Here is a 20,575-nt window from a genome sequence, read left to right as displayed (position 1 = left end):
AGTTGCAGTTATGTAAGAACACTAAAGAGATAATGATACAATCTTACCCTTCTTTATGGCTTGTCATCAGAGTCAGAGAAGGTAAATGTGGAAAAGATTTAAAGGTCACCTGGCCAATCTTCCTGCCCTATGTAGAATTACTCTCTATGGGGCATTATACTAACGCTCCATCCAGTCTAACAGAATGATAGGAGCACAGGAAACCTATGCAAGTGGTTCCGATACTTGCCATTCATTCACGTATTGGGGGACTTGCAAGAGGGCGAACACAAGGAAAGGCAAGATGCAGGTAGAGAAGGTTGCAAACAGAAATAACCCTCCTGTGATCTCAGCTAAGATACGGAATCCCATTTGTTATAACCCATTAGCCTTCTCCAGCTCTAGTGTTTTCCCTTGTGATGATCTTGTGTACATTTCTACCTCTGCAGGGACTGATTTTCACCATGTTCTCTAGCTGCAGGACACAGCTGTGTCCAAGAAGAGTTTGATGGTAAGAGGCCATTGTGATGACTAACTGGGGTGCTCAGTGCTGGAGATAGGAAAACCACAAGCAACGCATCCCCTCCAATCATGATGAGCTTCCTTCACAGCTCCCTTTCCCCCAAACTCAAGTCATTATGCATTGAAGAGTGGAAGGAAGTGCATTGCAGACCCTCTGGCTTCTATGCTTCACAGTCAAGTGCCAGATCTCAGTACCCACTGACTAAAACTAGATGCAGGTCTCCCTCCCTTCCTCTCCAGACCACTGTGCTGTCCTCAGAATCCTGCACCTTCTAAATGGCAGAGCCACTGGCTAGTCCCAGGAGTGACTGTTCGCATAAAATACTGAGCCTCACAACAGTGAAACACCATCCAGCACTACTGTAAGACCACAGTCTATTCCCTCCCAATGACGTGTTTACAACATCCACTGCTATAGAGCCCCAGGAAAATTATTGACTTGCTTATGGTGGACTGGAGAGGTACTTCAAAATGAGCAATGCCAGAGACAGCCTGGCTGCTCTGTAAATCCTCCTTCAGGAGACCAGCCTTTGGCTCATCCCTGAGAGCACTGCCATGATATAAATAACAGCTCACACAGCAGAGTGGCGCAGAGCCAAGACTCAGTTACAGAATGAGGGCGCAGGGAGCTTAGCCCCGGAAACCCAATTTTAATCATCAGAAGGTATTTTTAAAAACCCTTGTTAGTGGCCTGGAAACCTAAAAAAAGGCCTTCTTGAGTGCATGAGTTACTGTGCTGAGTCACTCCCCTCTCCCATCCATTATACCTCAGAAGCGCATTTCAAGAGGACATGGATGTTTACAATAAAAATATGTCTGAGACGAATCCCCTGATGGAACCCAGTTTGGGGGAGTTCAGCTTCAGAACTGAGCCTCCTGGCTGTAGATAATAATCACCTGGGCATTACACTCTGGGAATTAGAGCTGTTCATTACTAACCTCCCCAATCAACACACCACTGTGTTGTGGACGTGCTGCTTACATCCCCATTCATCAGAGAATAAGAGGAGTTCACCCTGACATTCTGAGGAGCACTGATTTTCTCATTCCCCCATATAACTCCACCACCCACTTCCCTAATCCTCTGACAGGGAGTCAAAAGGGGTGTTTTTCACACAGCACTTGTACTTCCTCCAGAGAATCATCAGGTGCCTGATCTTCACCAGCCTACCTTATCCTGCTCCGAGTCTCAAGTGCCCAGCAGGGCATGACCCCTTATCTGCTCCATGCTCTAAGTGCAGACAGCTGTTCACAGGATCCATAGGCTTAGATCCACTGACTAAAATGGAGACATTATTAAAATACCTTAGCTGGTGGCCATTCGCTGCCTGTGAACATGACAAAAAACACAGGGTAAACCATTACAATAACATGTCATAGAATGAAGGCCCCTGGCATTGGTTTAGAAAATGAAATGACTGGGATTTTAAAGAAAGGAACATAGAAAGATAATGGCTCCTTGCTAACCAGAGAGAGGAATGACAGCATCTCAGTGGTGTTAATTTTGACCTATTGGGGTGAAACATTTAAACTGAAATGCCCCTTCAAAAATGTTCACATGCCTATTGCACCTGCATAATCTCTTCTGTTCACACGGAAATCAAGGAATTGAACACAGTGGCAGGCATGCCATTACCTACTGTGTGCACACAAATGCCAGAGCGCAGGCACAAATCCTGCCTTCAGGTGCTCCTATTGCACCTCCTTTGGAAATTTAACCCTTCCCATGCCCTAACAGAAGAAGAAATCTGCCCTTCAATAAAAGCCCATTGACAACAGTGAACTGCTTTCAAAAGTACTCTCTGCTTTCGAAGTACTCTGCTGCTTCTGAGGAGCACTCACCTTAGCACGTGCGTCGATCCATTTATAGTGGTGGTGGAACAGGGGACAGTTTGCCCCAAGATGGAAGGCCTTCGGTAGCGTTCGTCTCCACAGCACAGAATGATGAGGAAGGCACGTCTGAAAGACTTGTTCAGGAAGGCATACAGGAAGGGGTTCAACCCTGAATTGATGTAGCCCAACCACAGGAAAGCTGTCCACAGCTGTTCAGGTACAGTATAATTTATGAACGGGTCCACGACATTAGTGATAAAGAACGGGGCCCAGCACAGACAGAAGCACCCCATGATGATACACAGGGTCTTGGCAGCTTTGGTCTCTGTCTTCATACGGTGAGAGCTATGCTGATCCGGGTGGTGTCTCCCCTCTGTGGGCGCCCCTGCACGCTGGAGGATCCGGATTTGGCGGGCGTGCTCCCTGGCTGTGATGTAAATCCGATAGTAGGCCAGCACCATCAAGAGGAATGGAATGTAGAAGGCCACCACTGAGCAGGTGATGGCGTAAGGTTTGTTGACCATGAACACGCAGTAGGTTGAGTTGGAAGCCTTGTTGAACTGTCTTTGTTGTATCTGAAAGAAAAAACAGGGACACAGAACAAAAGAGGCTTATCACAGCTTCTCTGATGACAAGAATCTCTGAGTGCTTTAGTCACTGTGTCACTCCTTCACCAGCTTCTGCTTCTGTCTATCTCTTCCTTCTCTCTCTCATCTCTCCACTGTCTTTTGTATCTGTCTCATCCATTTGCTATCTCTCTCTCTTATTTTCTCTCTGGGTACATCTACAAAGCCTGGGCCCATGTGGCCTGGATTTGTGAGGCGTTTCTAAGCCCACACTGTGTTGTAAAAACTGGGTTTACAATGGCTGGACCTGGGTCTCCCAGCCTTGCTGATGTGTCTACACTGCACTGCACAGACCTTTTCTATAGAGCAGGGATCGGCAGCCTTTGGCACGTGGCACGCCAGGGTAAGCACCCTGGGGGCTGAGCCGGTTTGTTTATCTGCCGCATCCGCAGGTTCAGCTGATCGCGGCTCCCACTGGCCGTGGTTCGCCACTCCAGGCCAATAGGGGTGGCGGGAAGTGGCGGCCAGCACATCCCTCGGCCCGTGCCGCTTCCCGCAGCTCCCACTGGCTTGGAGCAGCGAACTGCGGCCAGTGGGAGCCGCGATCAGCCGAACCTGTGATGGCAGGTAAACAAACCGGCCTGGCCCGTCAGGTGCTTACCTGGCAGGCTGCGTGCCAAAGGTTGCCAATCCCTGCTATAGAGTGTGCAGCTTGACTTGCATCTGCACTGCAAAATGGTAGGGCTTGGGCCCGAGTCACAGTGGGACTCTGACCCGATCCCCCCCAACAAGGTCCTAGCACGCAGGTTCTGAGGTTGCTGACCCGAGTCAGACTAATTTATGTGTGGACGAAAAGGGGGGTTAGGCTCAAAACTGAGTCAGAGTCCAGGATTAGTGTGTAGTGTAGACATACCCTGTGTGGTCATCCCCATAGAATTTGCTGCATTGCAGTTCTTAAGCCCTACTACTCTGTAGTTAGTGTCACAACTTCAAACATTCCAGAGATCTTCTCAGCATGGCTATAAAATATTCACTCCCTCCCTAAAATAGAGACCAAGGAATATAGATGGAAAAGAACAACCCCAGACAGGAAGTGGGGGGAGGGGAGGATGAAGGAAGGTAACCCATTTACTCTCTGCTATTTACACATTATGCACCTGTATCCAGTTTTAAAGCAAAGATGTCCAAACTCTGCCCAAGCTTCATGCTGGGAACAAGAAAAGAATGTGAATGAAATGCACGCTCTCTATAAAACCGAACAGACTGCAGCCAGTCTCTTCTTTCTACTATGGAAGTGTGGCCCACAGAGAGTTCCTGTCCATGTGCAGTGTTCCATCTTGAGCCAAGCAGTGTGTAAATCATCTTGTGCTGGTCTACCACACTAAAGAGGAGGAGAGCTGCAGGCTGTTTCATATAATTCAGAGGGCAGCATTTGGCCCATGGGCTACAACATAGGCACCCACTGGTGAAAGAAAAGCCATGAGAGAATGGAGAAAAGTGAAGTATGTGAGTTTGGGGGAAAAGGGAATCCTCTGGGAGAACATTCCTGCTACAGAACAGTGGCAGCACGTAATGCCTGTCACTAGGTGTCTGTGTGAGAAGTACCTCTGCCTCTCATTTTCTCTCCTGCACTGATTTTGACAAGACGGTGTGTGAATAACCCCATCTTGTTCTTTAAAGCTGTGGTCAGCGTCACATTGGTTTAAAGATGGTGAAAAGGAGCTACGATGTGTTGTCACACAGTCACGTCTGAGCTTCTTGGAAACCGTTATTGCATTTCGCCCCCGATATACTGCCCAGGGTGCACCCCGTAAACTGCGTGGAGGATCAATTTAAAGACAATTATGAGGAGTGATGGGGACTGTGCTCTGGTATGTAAAGGGTCGATGGCAGAGAAATAAAAGCGGAGCCTTTTCTGAAAGGACACAAGCAGAGAAGTCAATGGAAAAAATCAACAGGAGAAGAAATGATTCCTTTAATCATCCTTAAACGATCCTCAAGCCCAGCTAGAGGAATCTTTGCACTTATCACCCAGTCAATTCACCTGACAGATTGCCCTTGGTATCCAAAGTGAGCCCACAAGTATTAAAATCTTCTTTCAGGGTTTCCAATTTTGTTTGCTCTGAGATTCACATACGAGGCACTAATCCCAGGCCCTCTTTAAATGGGGCATTTTTACTCTATTGTTTTTTATTATCATTAATTCCTTTATCTACATGCTGGCAGGATGGAGAGTGACTTATGGCTTTTATGCTCCATGCCCCACAACAGAGGTTCTGAAAATAAAGCCAAAGGGAGTGGTATAAAAACTGACTACCAAGTAAAAGACCCACCTGGTTGGGAAGGTTTCCCCCACCCCCACCCCCTCACGGCTACACTGAAAATGCAGTGTTGGTGGGACCAGCAAAAAAAAGCAAGCGAAGCAGCACCCTTCTTGGTGGCTCACTTGCTAGAGCTTGTGCCTTCAAGCCACCCAAGGGTCTCCGTTCAAGTCACAGCTGTTTGGTCCGCACAGGAGACAGACCCCACTATTGGGCTTTCCATTGGGCAGCACTGTTACAGTCAGTGGTCAAGATTTTCAAAAGTGAGTGGGGATTTGGGGCATCTCTGTGTTGGAGTGCCCAGTCGGAGACACTTTCAAGGAGCTTGATTTTCAGAACATGCTGAGCACCCATTCTCTGAAAGTCAGGCCTCTTTAAGGTGTCTCAGGCTGGACACTGCACATCACAATATAGTTCAGAAAACATTGGCTACCACAAATATCTTCCTGTTGCAGGAGAACTGCAGGTCTTTTCATTCTATGATATACCCTGAGTGGCAAGGCTATCAGTCATACAATTACAGGGGGTCATTATAAATACAGGGAGTCAAATCATCTAGGGTTACCATATTTCAACAATCAAAAAAGAGGACGGGAGGAGCCCCGCCCTAGCCCCGCCCCTGCCCCTTCCACTCCCTCCCACTTCCTGCCGCCTCAGAACCCCCAACCCTCCCCCCCACGCCTTGTCCCCTGACTGCCCCCTCCTGGGACCCCTGCCCCTAACTGCCCCCCAGGACTCCATCCCCTACCTAAGCCTCCCTGCTCCTTGTCCCCTGACTGCCCCCTCCTGAGACCTTCCCCACATCCTAACTGGCCCCCTAGGACCCTACCCCCTACCTGTCCCCTGACTGCCCCAACCCTTATCCACACCCCCTCCCCCACACAGACCCCTGGGACTCCCACGCCCCATCCAACCACTCCCCACCCCCTGACAGCCCCCCCAAAACTCCTGACCCATCTAAACTCCTCTGCTCCCTGTCCCCTGACTGCTCCAATCCCTCTCCCCACTCCTGCCCCCTGACAGCCCCCCCCAGAACTCCCAAACACCCCCCCCGCTCCTTGTCCCATGACTGCCCCCTCCTGGGACCCCTGCTCCTAACTGCCCTCTAGAACCCCCCCCACCTAAGCCTCCCTGTGCCTTGTCCCCTAACTGCCCCCTCCTGAGACCCCCCCACCTGTACTCTGCCCAAAACCTTACACCCCCAACCCCCAGACAGCCCCCCCCCGAACTCCTGACCCATCCACCCCTCCCCCTGCTCCCTGTCTCTTGACTACCCCCCCCCAGAACCTCCCTGCTGCTTCTCTGACCCCCGGCCCCCTTACTGTGCTGCAGAGTAGCGCGCTCGACAGCGGGGGAGGGGAGCAGGGTCGGAGCTCCAGACAGCTGCGATCTGTGAATGCAGGGCGGGGGGAGGGAGGGAGAGGAGGGGAGTGGTGTCAAGTTGCAGGAGAGAGGTGTGGGGAAGTGGAGGAAGGGCTTTGGCTGCCGGAGCCCCATGCGAGTGGCACCATCCGCCGGCTGCCCTGTAAGCCCCGCACGCTCTGCATGGGGGGGGAAGTCCGGACATTGACAAATTCCCCCCGGACATGTCCGGGGGAATCCGGATGAATGGTAACCCTAAATCATCCCCTTCTGCAGGAAAACCCACAAGAAGGGAAATGTTAAATTTAAGAGTGTGCTAGGCCCATACACAGTCGATTGAGCTTGTGTCGTCAAATGGCCTGGCACCCACAGCAGGCCACTGGGTGGCACTTTCAATAGGCCACTTGACTAATAAGCACATGTGCAGCACTGGTGAGTTAACCCTTGTCTAAACTTCTGACCGAGAGCTGCCACTATCTCTGTGACATGCTCCTTAGGGGTCTAATCCTGAAAGGCCTAGCGCACCTTCACATCCCATGGAAATCAGTGGTGAAGAGGCAGCTCAGCACCTCTTAGGATCAGGCCCATAATTTCTAAATACAAATGTCTCCTTCCCTAGATTTTCAGGGAAATCCTGCTGTTCTTACTCAGGCAGATCTCCCACTGGACCTAAAGCAAAGGCCTCATCTCCATGGCAGGCACCCTCTAGGTATTCAGCAGCACCTCTACAGAAATATCACTGAGTTTGTAATTCAGCACCTCTCTCCTTCAAGTCTCTGTGGACAGTGATATTTAAAAGGGGGAAGGGAGGAGGGCACCTTTGCTGCAATCACTGAAGGCATTTCACATCAAGCAATCGGAATCATAGTTATTACTCACCAAGTCTAATATACCAATGGAATTCCAGCCTTGCATTATAGGGAGAAAAGAAATAAATGTCGGGATGGTCCAGCACCCTCCAAGCATTAGAGCAATGCGCAGTGGTGTCATCTTATTCCTGTAAACCAGAGGCTGGCAGCAGATAGCATAGTACCTAAAAGGGGAAGGAGAGACACTGTTCATAAATAATGGAGATTGCTCCAGGGCTTTTAAAGACAAAACAAAAATACAGCTTATCCAATCTTTTTCTTCTCCTTTTTATAGCTGCTTTTCATCCAAGGGTCTCAAAGCACTTTAAAAGCACGAATGAATGAAGCCTCAAAATTTTCCTTTGAGGGAAGTCGGTATCACTCTTTTACAGGTGGGGAAACTGAGGCACAGAGCAATGCAGTGACTTATCCAAAGTCAGAGAGCAAGATAGTGGCAGACCCTCTAATTTAGCACTGATCTCCTGACTCCTGCTTTGTGCTTTAGACACCGAGCCATCTTCCTCCTCTTAATGATGATGAAGAGCTAGTTCATCTGCCTCCAGTTCAGCCATTATTGAGATGATTTTTTTTAACTTCAGGACAATGGACTTGTTTTTTGGGGATGGAAGGGGTTCTCTGAGAAATGTAAGTTCTTTCATACCCCCCATGTGCATTTAGCATTCATAATAACAATAGGATATAGCACTTTTCTTTCATAGATTTCAAAGCACTTTACAAAACAGTATCACTATTTCCCTTGTACACACGGGGAAACTGAAGCAGGAAAGGGTGCCTTGCCATGCCCAAGGCCACTTACCTGAGTGAGTAGAAGACAGACTCCCAGCCCTCTGTACAATCGACATGTCACTTGGAGTTACCCATCTGCTTCAAGAGAACTTACCTACTATCTGCCTAAATATATCCCCAAGGCACCATCCAGGCCTTGAACTCTAAGTCCATTTCTGAACTCAGTATGTGCCCATAAACAAAGCAGTGCACCAGCCATGCCACTATACTGCAGGTTTATGTTGGGCCTGATCCAGCAGGCTTTGCTTGGGCAATACTTGCCCTTAATAAAAGCTCTTGCATGATATCTTTGATGCATGATCTTGCTGGTCTTTAATCAACAAATTGCCTAGGGAGGTTGTGGAATCTCCATCACTGGAGATTTTTAAGAACAGGTTAGACAAACACCTGTTAGGAATGGTCTAGTTATTACATTGTCCTGCCTTGAGAGCAGGGGACTGGACTAGGTGACCTCTCGTGGTCCCTTCCAGTCCTACACTTCTGTGATTCTATGAATCTCAAAACATTTTACAAAGCTGCACCAGGATTATTATCCCCGCTTTTCAAATGGAGAAACTGAGACACAGTGATTTGACCAATGTCATTGGCAGAGACAGGAATAGACACCAGATCTCCTGACCCCTAGTCAAGTGTTCTATCCAGGCTGCTTCGCTATAGAGGTCTCTGCAGTTAGCCTGGATTGTATTTGATGGAGTGGGAGGAATCAAAGCCAAGTGGTGTCAGTATATTGATATTGGGATGTGGACTGCAAAGCTGATAGAGGGCAATATAACCACAATACTAAGGAAAGTCCCCAAGCTGCGCCTTTCACCAAAGAGAACAGATAAGGAGTAAATTGAATACTCAGGCGACACAACACAATTTCTTCCTTGACCATATTAGGCGAGATTAAGCAAGCACATTTGCAAAGTGACTTTTTATGTGAAGTGTTTGATAGCTCTGCTCACAAAACTGCACTAAAATCTTTAATACATCAGCCATGCACTTCACAAACTGGAAGCATTTGCAGATGAGAACATTTTCAATTTGCTTTTTAAAGTCCCTACGGATTCAGCAGATCTGATAGCTCTTAGAAGGCTGCTCCACAGCCTGATTTAACTAGACATACTTCTTTATTAGCCTGAAAAGGGAAGAGAGGACCATCAGGGGAATACAGGAATTGCCATAACAGCTCAGAGCAGTGGCCAAGCTAGTTCAGCGTCTTGTCACTGACAGTGACAAGTCCAAGCTGTTTCAGAGGAAGATGCAAGAATCCCTGCAGAAGACAATTACGGAGTATCTTGTCCACGGGGGAAGGGGGAGAGAGAGTTGACTCCTAGGTGGCAAAGGAAATGTTCAGATTGCTGTGCTGCCAGACAGGATGCTACTGTGGGAGTAACCTGTCGTGGGGTGTTTCTGCTCACTGACAACAAGGAGTGAGGGCAGGAGGAGCTGCATCTGAAAATGACTTGAGATGTCTTCTAGTGCATTTCAAGGAACCACAGTCTCCAGGATTACAACAAGCCCTTAGCAAGTAGGAAAGACATTACCCACCATTTGCAGAAAGCATCTCCTTGTATCAGGGCATATTTCTAGAGTGGAATAGTGGTGGTTTGACTGGTATATTTCACTAGAACTGGTCGGAGACACTTTGACAGAATCATATTCTGACAGAACATGCGGCTCCATCAAAATCAATAGACTTCATGAAATCAGGTCAATTCTCCAGGAAAAAAAGTTCTGACAATGTCCAAACATCCCATGTTGATGTTTTTGGAATGAAACATTTTGATTTTTTGTTTTGAAATTAATTTTCATTTTCATTTTTGTATTTTGTGTTATATTTTGAAACATTTTGATCAACCAAAAGCACTTTTGTTTTTATTTATTTATTTAAGAATTTTCCTTCCAAAAGAATTTTGAAATTTTCTGTTTATTCCAATTTGGCATGAAGCCACATTTCAAAATCTTGAAAGCCTCACTTCCGTCCTCAGCCCAGCTCTATAGATTAATCATCCTTAACTGAGACCAAGGATGTGTTTCTTCACTCAGAATATTGGATCATCGTCAGTGAAGTTAATTATGGGTGTAGCATAATACCAATTTGCATTTATGTCATGTCTTTAACCCAAATGTCTCAAAGCATTTTACAAAGGTGGGTAATTCTAAGTATCATCTCCTTTTTACAAATGGAGAAACTGAGGCGCAGAGCAGAGACATGAGTGGTTCAGGGTCAGAGACTGTCAATGGCACACTCATGAACAGAATTGAGGTAGAGCTAAGTGAAAAATGCACAAAACAAACAAACAAAACTCTATCCCTGAATATTTGGCTGTATGTTAAGTGAACTGTTCTGACCATGTTTGCACCCTACTAGGAACAGGTCGGGAAAGAGCATACCCCTCAAAGCACCTGATCGAAAGCTCACTGAAGTCAGAGGAAAGGCTCCTAGTGACTTCAATAGGCTTTGGATCTGACATCCAATTGAACAGACGACTTCTGATGGAAAATGACCTTTAAAATCACATGGAAAGGTACTGCAGGACATAAAGTTTCAGTCATGAGATTATAGACGGCTGTAGTGCGACAGCTAAACTTGGCTCCTGAGGGAGACAGTAGGTCCACATGTGCGGTGCTAATTATGAGTTGGCAACGTGCTGTTTTGTGATTGTGGGTCAGTGAGGCACACACACAAATGTTGAATCACAAGTGGCAGTGCAAGAGATCCTGTCTCAAGAGTGTAACACCTGATGCGCTCTTCAAATCCACACACCTGAGCGCCATAGCTGTGCTAACCTAACCCCTTGTGTAGAATGCTTCCGTCCACCTAGCTACTGACGCTTGGGGATGTGATGTGCCTACAGTGATGGAAAAAATGTTGCTGTAGGCTGTGTCTACGCTATGGGCTTATACAAACATAGCTACAGCACCAGAGCTATGCAACTATATTCCCAGTAGGGTAGACATGGGTTAAATATTTACACATAATAACTTAACTATAGGAATGCTGTATGTATTTTAATATTGAATGGGCAATTATGGTTTGGAAGAGATATTTTGCAGATCTGGCCTGCAAAAGCTGTGTGATGCAGCAACAGTATCTGGGAATCCATGGGATAAGAGAACTGCATTAAAGTAGTTACCTTAGAATAAAAAAGCCATTAAAAATAGGAACAAAGCATGTCTAGCTGCCGGCAAAGAGAATTACTGAGTGTCAGGCTTGAGGCTGAGATTGGCCTAATGTCTGAATGGAGGCAAGGGAAGGACACCTGTGACCATAGGCGCCGACTCCGTGGGTGCTCCGGGGCTGGAGCACCCACCGGCAGCCCCCCTATCAGCTCCCCTCAACCCCCCCACCACCTCCCGCCCGCTGGCGGCCCCGTGGATCAGCGCCTCCCCACTCCCTCCCGGCACCTCCCGCCCGATGCAATCAGCCGTTTCTCTGCATGCAGAAGGCTGGGCCGGGGAGGGAGGAGTGAAGACACGGCATGCTCAGGGGAGGGGGTGGAATGGGGCAGGAAGAGGTGGGGTGGCGGTGGAGCGGGGGCAGGAAGAGGCGGGGTGGAGTGCGGGCAGGAAATGGCAAGGCCTGGGGCAGAGCTAGGGGTCGAGCCCCCCCCGGCAAATTGGAAAGTCAGCTCCTGTGCCTGTGCCAGTCCACTTTATGAGTGCAATAGCATCATCCTAAACTGTGACAATAAGAAGTAGCAATGGCCAGGACACAGTGAATACTGTAACCACTGTTCTGAGAGAGTCCCTGACTTGACTGCACAGGACACACCAAGCCAGACTTAGAGAGCAAACATCCCATTTCTATATATCACATCCTCAATTGCACAAATAACATAAGCCATGCATGTTAAAAGATGGTTTCCATAATAACTTCACTTGCAATAGCAGATATACTTTGTCTAATATATCCCTCTTCCAGGGTTGGGCCCAATTCCCATTAAAGTTAATGGAAAGAATACTAATCAGCCTGATTCTTATTTACATTTAACATCACTCTAGCAATGTAAAGGGGCCTGAGTGTAAATGGGAATCAATCCCATTTACCGTAATGGGAGGTAGTCTTGGGCCTTAATTTACTAGGAGCAGGTCTTGAGTTACTGCTAAGGACTGGTGTGAGCTTTAGGTCATTCTCATGGAGTGAGGGAATAAGAGATGTTGCAAACAGACAAGAGGGTCAATGTCAGCCTTAAAAAAAGGGACAAAATAAATACTTCCTTACATAAGAACGGCCATACTGGGTCAGACCAATGGTCCATCTAGCCCACTATCCTGTCTTCCAACAGTGGCCAGTGCCAGATGCTTCAGAGGGAATTAACAGAACAGGGCAATTTGGAATGATCCATCTCCTGTCATCCAGTCCGATCTTCTGGCAGTTGGAAGGTTAGGAATACTCAGAGCATGTGGTTGCATCCCTGACCATCTTGGCTAATAGCCACTGAAGGACCTCACCTCCAGGAAATTATTTAATTATTTTTTGAACCCAGTTGTACTTTTGGCCTTCACAACATTCCGTGGCAACGAGTTCCCCACTCCAACTGAGCTCCGTGTGTCTCTGTGATAACCAGTCAGTCTACATAACCTGGTGCCATGTTTACTGTAGCTTATTGAGGCTGGGTTTTCCCCTCTTCTCTGTGTGCTTCTGTGCTAAGGAAATAAACAGTTTGACCCTTGAGATCAAACAGGCATTTCCAGTAAAGTCATTTACTTCTCAGTGAGACAGATGGTACTGCTTTGGCACCATTTACAACAACTCTTGTGTCACTAAGTACCAGGGACACGGGCTGGGATACTTTTTTTTTCCATGCCTGAAGAGATGCCTACTAGAAGGTGCTGTTCAGTGCTGGATGTTTGTAGCATTCAGCAGAAGCAGCTTTATAGCAAACAATTGCTGAGTCCAGACAGAATGTGTCTATTTTGCAGAGAGGGTAAAAAATAAAAATAAATAAATAAATGGGAGAGAGAAAAAGAGAGCTCAAAAATCCCTCTAGCAATTAACATGTTGAGTCAGGAGTAGTAAACTGATAAGGAAATCATCAGGAAATGTTTCCAATTAACCATGTTGGAGAAACCATTCATCCAAGTGGTTCCAGTTGTTAGCTTTCTGAACCTTTATCTGCACTGCAGCTGACAGCATTACATTGGCTTGTGCATGTTATTAAAAGGCCATTAAAATAAAAATTAGGACTGTGAAAATAACATCATAGGCTCTCATATTTCTTCCCTCTCGGTGATCCCACAGTAATATTTCTCCACATACATGTCAAAATGTGATTTTTTTTCTAAATGCCACTGCTGCACACTTCATCTGGGACTGGAAAGTCAAGCTGGGTTCCTTCTGCCTTTTCATCACCATCATCATCAGTAATAAAGGTTCTGCAACCAGAACATGGATAACAATTTTACAGATGCTGTGTGAGGCAGAGAAGATTCCAGCTCCCTAACCCAGCTTCAGGACTCAATGGAGGTAATATCTTTTAAGGGACCAACTTCTGTTGGTGAGAGAGACAAGATTTTGAGCTACGCAGAGCTCTTCCTCCTGACTTCCTCCTTAACTTCAGTGGGATTCGTATCTGGCTACATCAGGGATGAATTTTGTGCCATACTTCCTGGCTCTCAGAACTACACCCTAACCACTAGAGAACACTGTCTCCCTAACTCTGAAGGGATGCTGACAGACCCCGTACCATGGCCATAACAGTTTGAGAGCTCTAAATAAACCCTCATGCATCGGGGCATAAGCCAATCACTACCTACCTGGGGTTAAGAAGAAACTTTCCCAAAGGGCAATTTATTGGATAACTTGTCTGTTCTGTGGCTTCTTTCACCTTCTTCTAAAGCTGCTGGTACGGGCCACCATCAGAGATGGAACACTGGACTAGCTGAACCACTAGTCTGATCCTGTATGCAATTTCTGCATATGTCTCTAACCAATGGGTACTGCCATGATCAGCTGAGCACACAAGATAAAATATGAGGCTCACAAAATCAAAGTGTCATAAGAGTAAATGTGTCCTGTTCCTGCTTGTGGGACTCACATTTTTCCGGCTGGCTACCAAACAAATCAGGCCATGAAGCAGACATAAATGCTGGTGAAGTGTGAGGTGTCCCCTATTAACAATACCTTTGTGCTTAACAGCTCTCAGTGCTCCACAGGGAGGAGACATAGATCACATTCCCTGGAAGCAGGAATCATCTAACAGTAAACTGTGGAGACAGCAGAGGGATTGTGAAGATGAAGAGGAAACAGAAAGGAAAATGCCCCTCATTTCTCTCCATGAATTTCTGCTGCAGAACACCGAAGCTGTCATGCTGGCCCAAGACTGTGCCAGGGAAAGTGATATATCCTGAGTCACGGGTGTCTGCTGCTATGATTTAAGCCAGTGTTTCCCAAACTTGGGACGCCGCTTGTGTAGGGAAAGCCCCTGGTGGGCCGGGCCGGTTTGTTTACCTGCCGCGTCCGAAGGTTTGGCCAATCGCGGCTCCCACTGGCCGCGGTTCGCTGCTCCAGGCCAATGGGAGCTGCTGGAAGCGGCGGCCAGTACGTCCTTCGGCCCGCGCCGCTTCCAGCAGCTCCCATTGGCCTGGAGCAGTGAACCGCAGCCAGTGGGAGCCGCGATCGGCTAAACAAACTGGCCTGGCCCGCCAGGGGCTTTCCCTACACAAGCGGTGTCCCAAGTTTGGGAAACACTGATTTAAGCTATATAGGAGTCACTCTGCCCCCACAACCACTTTCCCCACAAAAAACCCTGCAAAACCAAAGCAAAATGAAAATACAGTGCCTGATAATCAAACCAACCTTTACGGGATGGCAGTCTTAGTTACTGCAAAGGTGCCTTCGCCTGCTAGGCTCACAGAAGGGAGAAAGGAAAATGAAGGGGTTCTGCATATTCGTGACTCAGGCTGGCTGGGAGCATTGTGGAGCATGGAAGTGGAAGGTGTAGATCATGGTGTGTGTTTGTAAGCACCAAGCACAGTGAAGCCCTGATCTTAATTAGGGTCCCTGGGCACTACTGATATACAAAAAATAATAATTATGTAACAGACACTCCATGGCCCTAGGAGACCACTCTAACTTATCCCCAGGGTTTCTAATACAATTTTGTTTGAGCTGTGCATATCTGTATACTGTGATGAGGGTTGCTCCATAGTTACAAGAGTCAGGCACTTATACACCCACCTCTACTAGGCAGGCTGGGTCCCTTGGGTGTTCTCTGTATTTTAAATCTGCTGATGTATTGTCATGTACATATACCATGCATATACCACATGTTTTATGAATCCCAGAAGAACACAGTTAGACAGAGGAAAATGTATTGCATTTCCATTTGAATCAGTTAAAACAAAAATCCCCATAAAGTGTCTGGGAAAGTAGTAGTTTCTTGCTGAGAGGATAGAAAGTCTGTCACTTGTTTGTTCTTCTTCCATACTATCATACACCATGCCACATACAAGCAAGCTGCGTACATGGTGTTTGAACACCCTTCCATGGCAGTATTGTCTGCTCCGATCTGCTTTGTATAGCAGGGTAGGACCAATTTATTTTCACATTATCCTAAGAAGCCACCATGTTCAGCCAGTATAATACACCAAGGCACAGCAAAACCTAGACTAATCGTCACCTGCCAATTGTGCCTTCCTGCCCCAACAGCCAGGAAATTCCTGGGAGGCTCTCTCCATATGAAGTGCACTGGTTTATGCAGCCATCTTGTAGAACAGTCAGAGAAAGAGCAATCCCATTGGAAAACTCTTCTTTCCCACTTGCCTGTGTCATGTAAATTCTTTCTTTGCAGGTCACAACTTGTGTAATAATCTGGCTTCTTAAGAAACCCCTGTTCTTTGCATTTGCAGTTTTTTGTTTATTTTAGTCTAATAAAGAACAAAATTGTACACCACCCTCTCAACAAAAAAATCTGGAGAAGATAAAGTTTTGAGTCAAGAATTCTGCTGCCATTTGAAATCTAAAAGGCAGCATCTCGACTTATTTATGCCAATGTAAAATTGGATCAACTTTTATTGATTTAAGTGGCTTCAAAGAGGTGTGAGATTGCCCTCAAATTACCAGATTCTTCCATCTTTGAGTAAAACAACCTCTCCTCTTCCCCTTTTCCCTGCAAAGCAAACACACATTATGGCCCCCCAGTATTCCAAATAAAGCACTTGTCAATTCCTGGTCGAGAATGAAAATGTCCAAAAATGATTTCATCTAACAAAATGAAAACCCTTGTTAGAAAAATAATGGCCCTCTGGTGTCAGGATAATTATTCTGGGGAATAATCCTAAAGAGAACAGTTAATTGGAGCTGGGTAAATTTAGCTACTAATACAAACAAATGCATGTTGCCAAATGGAGACAGAAGACTCCACCGTAGTCCCTTGGGGAAAGGGGAGGAAATTGGCAGCAATAGCAGCAAAATATATTTATAATATATCTAGGGATTTTGTAAAGATTAGTAAAGGACATTTCTTCCCTCAGGCTGCGCCATGACCATCTGCTCTGTTATTTTTCTTTATACTTTCAGCCCTTGAATTCTGCAGCCATTGCCTTAATTTTCCTAAAGAGCAAAGAAAGTACAGAACTGAACGCTATTATGGAACATTTCTAACATTACGTATCATGTCTTCTGCCCTTTGTAAATGGTATTAATTTACTTTATTTTGCCCTCCATTTTCCCCCCAAGTTTCCATTCCCTTTTCACGCAGGTTGTGCTTCAGGTGAATGCTGTAAGAGGCTGGGTTCATTTGTAGCTGGAAAGGGGATCCGGAATTCATAGACTGGTTTTAAATGGTACCAGATGGAAGGTGTGCCATACAGTCGGATCGCTGATCATTACTCACTGATAAGTGTTTAAAACAAAATAACTCTCCAAAAATAACCCACTTTCAGCAAGTCAGAAACCAGATGATTCCCCAAAGCACAATCTATTAAGCTGCAATGTTATGAGTAAGCTGCTTTCTAACTTGCTTTGAGAAGGAGATATACTGACTAGTGGTCGGTGTGCAAGGAGTTCCTGACTTCTAATCACAACTTGGCCACTCGCACCCTCTTTGGGCAAGTAACTTGACCTCTTTATGCCTCTGTTTTCTCATCTGTAAAATAAAGATCAATGCTTACACACCTACATTCCTGAAGCCCTCAAAATCAACCTGTCATGAAGGGGGAAAATTCTTCAGGAGACATTCCGTTGAATAATACTGACTTCTCGTAGGGCACATTGCACTTTAATACTCCAGAATGTCATCTCCTGAAGGGGCTGTGTTAATTTAATGTTTGAACATTACACTAATGTTAATTAATGTTTGTACATGGCACAAGGAGCAACTGTCATTCTACTGCTCCAACACTCCCCAGACGCATCTGTTTTGCCTTAGCATTTATTTAGCAGTAGGAGGCCGCTATTACGTGACATGTTTCTATTCCATTAACATTAGCTCTTAATATACACACGCATCTGTTATGCAGCATGCTGTATAGCGAACCTGCAAATGTTTAGTTGGGGCAGCCAGACGACATATCCGGTGCCTAACAGAAATTTAGACTTGGATGTGGATTTAGCTGACGGTGATACCGGCCAAACAATATTGAGGCAGTGCTTGCAGGCTAGGTGCAGTGACAGAGGTTATTTTGGCTCCACTGATAGGGAGAGTATGCCTGCTGTTCGCACTGTGGGTTCACAACCTGAGGTTCTTGTTGGATCCCCACCTGCTCCAGGCTATCCAAGCAGTATCAGTGGGTTTTTCCCCATCTGTGCCTAGTGAGAAGTTTTGTGACTATTCCTGTTAGATGAGGTGGGACCTTGCTGTTTTTATCCTCTCCAGAGCATTCTGTGTAAGGGCCTGCTCCTGACGACCATTAGGAAATTCAGCTAGTGCAGAGCAGTGGCCCAGTTTCTTAGTGGTGCTTCCGCTGGGGAGAGCTGTACACCTGTCCTCCAAATCTACACTGACATTCAATTCACTCCCCAATGCAACTGAAGAGGTTGTTTTCAACTTATAAAGCCCTAAATGGCTTGGATTCGGTCTTCCTGCGTTATGCCCCTTTCTGTGTGGGGTACAATCGCTGGGTTTAAACAGGAGGTAGCTTCTGGCAAAGCATCCTCATTAAAGGGCCCTTGACTCTGGAACTTGCTGCTTCTTTGGTCTAACAGAGCTCAAGTCTGCTGCTATGTAGGGCCCATCAGTTTTCAAGAAGGAGATGGCTTGCAAAGGCATATATCGAAGGAGCTAATTGCTAGTCCTAGTAAGTTAATTGTGTTTGAAAGATTTTATTATTTCTCCTTCATCTCTTTGTAAGTGAAGTCATTGTTTTTATTGTACAGACATCGAGAGCAGGTGGTTAGGCATACATAAAAAAATACTACAGATAAATAAATATTCAGGTCTAATTCTCTCCCCAGCACAAAAGAGAGGATCAAACAGCATAATCCAGTGGCAAGAAAATCTGGATTCAATTTAACATTGAACTTCTGACACATTGTGAAAAATAGTTTATTCCGAGAGCATTCTGCTAGTCTCTGCATTTCTCTGCTCTTTATACTTTGTTGCCAAGGTCAGGTCATCTGTTTCTGTTGCTTCCCCACCTGAAGGCAATGCCAAATTCATTTGAGTATTTTTCAGAGACGGTAATGAAAAGAGATACAAGATGTTATCAAATAAAAGTCTTGTAAAGCGGCACCTTCCGCCCTTTCCTGAAGTGATCAACAGAATGACTTTCCAAAGTGGATTCTGAGAATTAGATTAACAATGCTTTTCCTAAAAATATGAGTATGCCCATAAAATAAACAGAAGGCAGGGGACTTATGAATCACAGAAAAATACTGGCTAGAAAAATAGACTCCAGTGAAGTCTGAATGAATGGAATAGCAATAGCTACAAAAAATAACAAGAGAAAAGTGCTCCTGTCAAGAGAATCTTATAAGAAAAGAGGCCCAATGAGATGTTTCAGGACATAGTCTGTGTTCATGCAGAACCTAGCTGTCAGGGCTGTTGAAATGCCAGTGATAAACCATGCCTAGATGCTAGGCTGAGTCATACTCCCCTGGACAGAAACCTTGGCACTTACGTAGCTGCTGTTATCTTTTCAGTGCCGTCCGTCATGATCACCTCATCTACTTGCAGCTCTAAACACAATTTCATGATTCAATATTCTCTTGGAAAAAAATGATAAATTAAACATCCACATCTTTGCCAAGAAACTTTAAACCTCAACTCTGAGAACTCACTGGTAAGAGATTAAGCAAAGGAATATTGCTCTAACTCGAGCTGCGTGGAAGATAGCAGTTTTGTTTCGCTAAGGATTTAGAGGTTTCAAAATCTGGCTTCATTCCAAATTGGAGAGAGAACCAAAAATTTCAAAATTCTCTGGGAAGGAAAATTCTGAAAAAAAACTTGGTTTGGTCATTCAGAATGTTTCATTTTGACAAAACTGAAACATTTGATGTTGACTTTTATTTTATGATACTTATATTTATAATATTTCACAAGGTATCAGAGGTTCGTCAGTGTTTATTCTGTATAATACAATACAAAATGAAAAGTCATTTCAAAATGAAAAATCAAAATGTGTCACTCTGAAAAAGTGGGACATTCTGACATTGTCAGAACTTTTTTTCTGGGTTTTTGTTCAGAACCAAATTCCAGATAAATTGACCTGATTTCATGAAGCTTTTCAATTTTGACAGAATTGCACATTATGACGTAAAATGGTTCCGTCTAAGTTTCTCCAACAGCATCCAAGTGAACATTTTGAGTGAGTCTGAAGAGCCAGCTGAAATGCCTGCAGAACCCTGCAAAGATCAAACTACTTAGAAACCTTTTCAAGTCTCAATTAATGTTAGTACAAGGGAGGGGAAATAAGCCTTGCAAGCCTGAAGGCCAAGTTCTGGGTGAAAGCTTTAGAATTGTGATTAGAAATCAGAAGCTTTTCTGAGCCTCCTAGATCCCTTCTATAATAACAAGTGTTGCACGCACAGTGCATTTGGATTACACAATGGTGGGTCTGTCCAGTCACTAATTACTATTAGAATGCATGGTACCGTGTACATATTTCTTTTAGTCTGTAGCAGTCCCACAATAATATTTTATGGTTATTCTGCAATGATTAAAAAGAATCTGAAATCAAAATATCAAAGAATTTAAAGGAACTGGTGGAATTCTTTTAGTGGCTCCTATTAAAAACGTGTATGAGAAATGGGCTTTTTATCTGTTCCAGAAGCGAAGCGACACTGAAATTTCCATCTTGCCCTACTCAAGGGGCTACCAGATCAAAACATTCACAACTGGCAATTTTATTTCAAGGGAGGAACACATCCCTTGGGGTAGTCCCAACAAGGTAGTGGCAAATTTAAGAG

At 45.5% G+C, this 20,575-nt stretch overlaps 1 protein-coding gene across 3 annotated transcripts in view; it reads right to left on the bottom strand.

The window, feature by feature from the left end:
• The window catches only part of HTR4 (5-hydroxytryptamine receptor 4), a 228,659-nt gene that overhangs the window by 92,274 nt on the left and 115,810 nt on the right, over nt 1-20,575 (bottom strand). For all 3 annotated transcript variants that reach the window (XM_054038667.1, XM_054038668.1, XM_054038670.1), the window contains 2 exons: nt 7,463-7,616; nt 2,344-2,909 (listed from right to left, as the gene is read on the bottom strand). In XM_054038667.1, coding sequence (XP_053894642.1) covers nt 2,344-2,909; nt 7,463-7,616 — 720 coding nt within the window. The remainder of the gene's footprint in view (nt 1-2,343; nt 2,910-7,462; nt 7,617-20,575) is intronic.

Source organism: Malaclemys terrapin, chromosome 8 (assembly GCF_027887155.1).
Source record: "Malaclemys terrapin pileata isolate rMalTer1 chromosome 8, rMalTer1.hap1, whole genome shotgun sequence".
Lineage (NCBI taxonomy): Eukaryota > Metazoa > Chordata > Testudines > Emydidae > Malaclemys > Malaclemys terrapin.
This window is presented reverse-complemented; position numbering and strand designations above follow the sequence as displayed.